The sequence below is a fragment of the Melanostigma gelatinosum genome (genome assembly GCF_949748355.1).
Source record: "Melanostigma gelatinosum genome assembly, chromosome: 3".
Lineage (NCBI taxonomy): Eukaryota > Metazoa > Chordata > Actinopteri > Perciformes > Zoarcidae > Melanostigma > Melanostigma gelatinosum.
The window spans coordinates 5,003,028-5,008,027 of record NC_136636.1 but is presented as its reverse complement, the minus strand read 5'-3'; the positions used below and the strand labels follow the sequence as shown (position 1 = coordinate 5,008,027).

Here is a 5,000-nt window from a genome sequence, read left to right as displayed (position 1 = left end):
AAGCGTTTCATTAAAAATGGTGAAGTTACATTACTTGTAAATTAGGTGAAGTGACTCCGTGAAGAACCAATAATAAACGGTGTTTTTTTTAAACTTTTAAAATACCAACAAGACTAAACAACTAGTCCTCCAAATTAACAACAGTGTCACGGCAGTTCGTGAAATAGTCAAACATCTATTGGTTTCATGTACAAAAACACGAATTGTCTGTTTTTTCGTGTTCATCATTTCCCTTCATGCCTCTTGGCATGAAGGGAAAAAGGACATGTCTGTCCTGGGCGAGTCGCTGGATGGTGCCCCATGAGTGCTTTAGGCTCTGCATCTTCTCCACAGTTCTTCTCCGTGTGTTTCTTGGTCGGCCTCTTTTTCTTTTCCCTTCTGGTGTCCAATGTAAGGCTGTTCTTGTGATATCAGCAAGATCTTTTCTCAACACATGTCCTATCCATCCCCATCTTCTTCTCATTAGGATGGTCTCCATGCTTTCGTGTTGGCATTTGTCATACAGTTCTTTATTTGAGATGGTGTTTGGCCATAACATGTGCAGTATTCGTCTTAAACTCTTGGTATGGAAGGTTGATAGTCTGTTGAGGTCTTCTTGCGTCATTCTCCAGCATTCAGAACCGTACAACAGGGTGGATAAAACACAGCTGTGATACAATTTAAGCTTGGTCTTGATGGTGTACTGCTGTGACCTCCATATGTTATTCAGTACTTTGAAAGCGTTCCTGGCCTTATTAAGACGGTTCTTGATGTCTTTATCTGTGCCCCCGTCGTGTCTGACAGTGCTGCCCAAATATGTGAACTCGTCAGTTTTACGGCGATCTTCTCCGTTAACCTGAATTGGTGAGAGATTTGGAATGTTCCGAGTCATCACTTCCGTTTTCTTTTGGCTGATCTTCAGGCCAATCTTCTGACCAAAATCACTGAGGCGGGATGTTTTCTCCTGCATGTGTCGATGAGCATGTGAAAGAAGAGAGAGATCATCTGCATAGTTTTTTCGTGTTGCTCAGACAAAATTACGTTAAAAAATTAAAAAAGTTAGCTTGAGCCAACAAAACCACTATTTCCCCACCTGCCATGATACCGGGCTGATATTAAGGCTCTGATCTGACTTTATGTAAGACGAGTAATTTGTTTTTATATACATAAACTGTATATGTATCATGTAAAATACTAGATGTTGTCCTCAATATAACTCTGTGTGTCTCTAACCACCAGCTGTGCTCCGTCCATTATCCTACTAACCAGCTTCCACATGGCTCCTGTTAAAACACACACACACACACACACACACACACACACACACACACACACACACACACACACACAAAGATTGATTTGTCACGTGAAACGTTTTTCTCTCCTCAATGTGACTTCTGAAGTTTTTTTTAATTCTCTGAAGATTTTTGTATTTTGTAGTGGTGACGAGTTGATTTTAGGTTTTAATTCCGGACAGAATTGTGTTTGTTGGGCGCTCGGTAGCTCTTCTCAAAAATAAATCTTAAAAGAACATGTGTGTTTAAAAATCTGCCGGTGAAAATGTACTGAGGCTTTTCTAGTTTGATGGACTCACAACACAAACGCACTGTAGCGTGACTTCAAAGAGGGACCAATTAAGGCTCACTTCCTGTCAGTTTGCACGGCCCCTCTGGTTCCAGTCCAGCTGTGGTCCTCGTCCAGCGGACCCACATGAGCCTCATTCGCAGCTGGTCAGAGCAGCAGCAGGGGAGCATGTGAGGTGTGTAACCGGTCATGAGACTCGACGCAGAGTTTCAATTACTATAAAACAGAACGGGCCGGCGAGCTGCTGCTCGTTAAGCCGCCACATCTCGGCTCCGATTGGCCGATTCAAGGGTTTGAGTCGGGGCCTGGCGGTCGTTGATCGGTTCAGATCGACAAATTGAACTGAACTGATGCAAACGTGCTACACGTTGGTTTATTTTCAACCTCATTTGAAACTACAAGTAAACTTTGAATCGCTAACCTGCTAGCTGATAGGCAGCTTTTGATACTTGGCACATTCAACCACACATGTTGAGTTGAATCCTTTCAATAAATGAAGTTACAGGATAAACATGAATCGCGGATTCTTCACGCAAACTAATAGAGTACAAACAAGCTAGCGAGCTGATCGCCTCGGTGGTAACCTGCTGTGTGCGTGCAGGTTGTAAACGTTGTTCATGTATCACCTGACTTTGGGAGAATTATTGATCAATGAGTTTTTCACTGATTAACTGTTGACCCCAACAGGACTCACTCTAGTTTCCAGGAAAACAGTGAAGACACCAAGACGTTATTGATCCCAGTCAAGAAATAAACCTAAAACGTTGCGTAAAACTTCAGTTTTTATACAGGTTTAAACAAACTAGTGTCAGTTCAACACACAGCCGATTCAGAATGGGTGTGATGTAAATCGCATGAACGGTTCTCGAGGTTTGCAAAGGACACATCTGTGTGTCCTTTGCACCCGGATAGTTACAGGAAATGTAACAAGTTAATTAATGATTTTTAGAGGTGGCGATAGATGGATTTCGTCTGTTGGACCACAGAGTTCCATTGATAGAAAGTTACTCTAAAAGGTGCAGTCATGCATTCAAACTTTTACTTATAACTTTACAAACAAAGTACCAAAAGTAAAAGTACTCGTTATGCAGACTGACAGAATCAGAATCATATATATTATTACTCCATTATATAATAATTGATACATTCATGTGTCATTTTACCGGTAATTACTTCATAGTTTGTGGGTTCACGACTGAGAATCCAAAAAGTCTTATCCACAATAATACCTCAGAAGTTATTTGTTTATTTTATTTTGGATTATTAAACACAATCTGTAAAGTTTTAAACGTAGTAAAATGAAAAGTACATTTTTTTTAAATGTGACAGAGTAAATGTCGAAATGTAGAAAATACAAAAAAACGTAAAGTGCAACAACTGCATATTGTGTCTGTAAATATTTGTTTTTTCTTTCTCCAAACTATCCATTCATATATGTACAGTTAACCTCTGTGGCAGTGCAGGCACCAAACCTTGTTTCAGTAGATGATTCTAGTCAGTTTTGCATCCAGGTGTCTTGTTATCTGTTGTCTTGTTATCTGTTATCCTGTGCATTGTTTCTGTCTTGAAAGACGGAGACACACAGGGGTCATGATTGCGGTATTTCCTTGATGAGCATCAGCTGAAGGGCATGACCCTCTGCAGGCATATATGATGTGTGATGGTAAAACAGGTTTATTCCGTCTCCGTAATACTGTGACTTAACTCTTTGACCAGGTCACAGTGATATCAAAGGAAGCACCTGGCTGAGTGTATCCAACATTCTACTATTCTAAAATGCTAAATTCTACAATGCTGAGTCTCAATTGGCTGCAGCTGATGAATGGTTGAGTTGTCGACCAATCCGGAGCATGTGACCGGTGAATATGTAAGCTGATCGTGTTATCAGCTGGCCGCACTCTGACTGTCTGGCCCTCCATCGCACACACTTACACACACAATCACACACACACAGTTAGTGACGGAAACACACACACACACACACACACATCGGTCTGCTCTGTAGTCATCATCATCATCGTCGGTTGTCTGTCATTCGTCCAACATGCACAGCAAAGAACAAATCAGGTAAGAAAATCTCTTATTACCAATGTATGTTTTATTGTTTTACTGTTGTTTCATTATAGTGTATCAACGTCCTCTTCCTCTCATTAGAAACATAGAGCAGTGTGTCCTACAGTTTTTGGCTTGTGACCCGTCGTCACTGCGTATTTCTACTGGGAACAGTTCAACCAAAACATTGTTTTTTTCATAAAAGTTACTATTATTCAGCTGTTCACAAGAAAAAATGAAAATAAATCCTTATAATGTTTTCTTTCTGCTTTCTTGTCCTGTTAATCAGTTGATGACCCCTCAGATAAATCTCACAGCTTCTTGTTATTGTTAATAACCTGCAGTTTACCGTGTTATTTCATTGTATGAACCAGATATATCATACAATACTTGGTGGTTCTACTGGTCCTTAAATGTAAACATAGTGGAAGAAAACAACTGGGCATTTTAGAGGAAAGGAGAAATACATTATAGTAAGTATTTCTGTAAATACTTGGTAATTACAGGGTACAGAACTGGGAAAACAAACTGACGTTTACAACACTTTAGAAACACGATGTAGCTATCCGATAATGTTTTTGTCAAAATGCTTCCTGAGAAACCAGGTTTTGTTCGTCATTTTGCCATAAATAAGCCAGTCAGAGTCGTGAATCAGAGCTGTCGTGCTTTGTCGTTGCAGTTGTGAACAATACGAGACGTCAGAGTTGATGAATTCTGTTTAAATTGGCCCTTAAGTGAAATAGCTCCAGCCTGTTGCAACTCTATTAGCCCAGATTCTGACCAGTTGCTGTGGCAACCAGTGGAGAAATAAAAATCGTGTAATCCATGTAATCCGGCAAACCGACGTATTAACGCTCGGATTTTGTACGGATCAATGAGAGAGTGTTAGTTCGTGATATTTAGAAGTGGTGTTAGGTTTGTTACCTTTGGACAGAGACAGGCTAGCTGTTTCCCCCTGTTTCCATTCTTTGTGCTAAGCTAAGCTAACCCGCCGCTGGTTTAAGATTTGTATTCATGAGATATGAGAGTGGTGTCCATCTTCTCATTAGACAGCGATTATGCCAATGTCCCAGAATGTCAAACTTTTACTTTGTTCAAAGACAAATCATTTTGAGAAAGGAAAACACGAATACCAGTGCGTTTGTGACTGCTCAGTTGCACATTATCTTGCATTTTATGTCTTTTGTCACATGTAAACACGACAGTGAGTCCAAGAAGCACAAGCATTCAGATGATGATGTAAACAAACTCACGGTCTAATCAGATTCTGTGATTCTAACTGAATGTAAAGGTTATGATAAAGGTTTTCCTTGTAGACTTAAAGTGTGACAACCTGCTGGTTCCAGAATTATTTTCTATTCTACGCTATTTAACTTTCTACGAGT

General features: G+C 40.1%; 1 protein-coding gene across 1 annotated transcript in view; it reads left to right on the top strand.

Annotated features, from left to right (window-relative positions):
* Window positions 1-3,548: 3,548 nt before the first annotated feature.
* Window positions 3,549-5,000, top strand: part of pnp4a (purine nucleoside phosphorylase 4a) — a 6,091-nt gene continuing 4,639 nt past the window's right edge. The window contains exon 1 of the mRNA XM_079296914.1: window positions 3,549-3,630. Within this exon, the coding sequence (XP_079153040.1) occupies window positions 3,608-3,630 (23 nt within the window). The 5' untranslated portion in view covers window positions 3,549-3,607. The remainder of the gene's footprint in view (window positions 3,631-5,000) is intronic.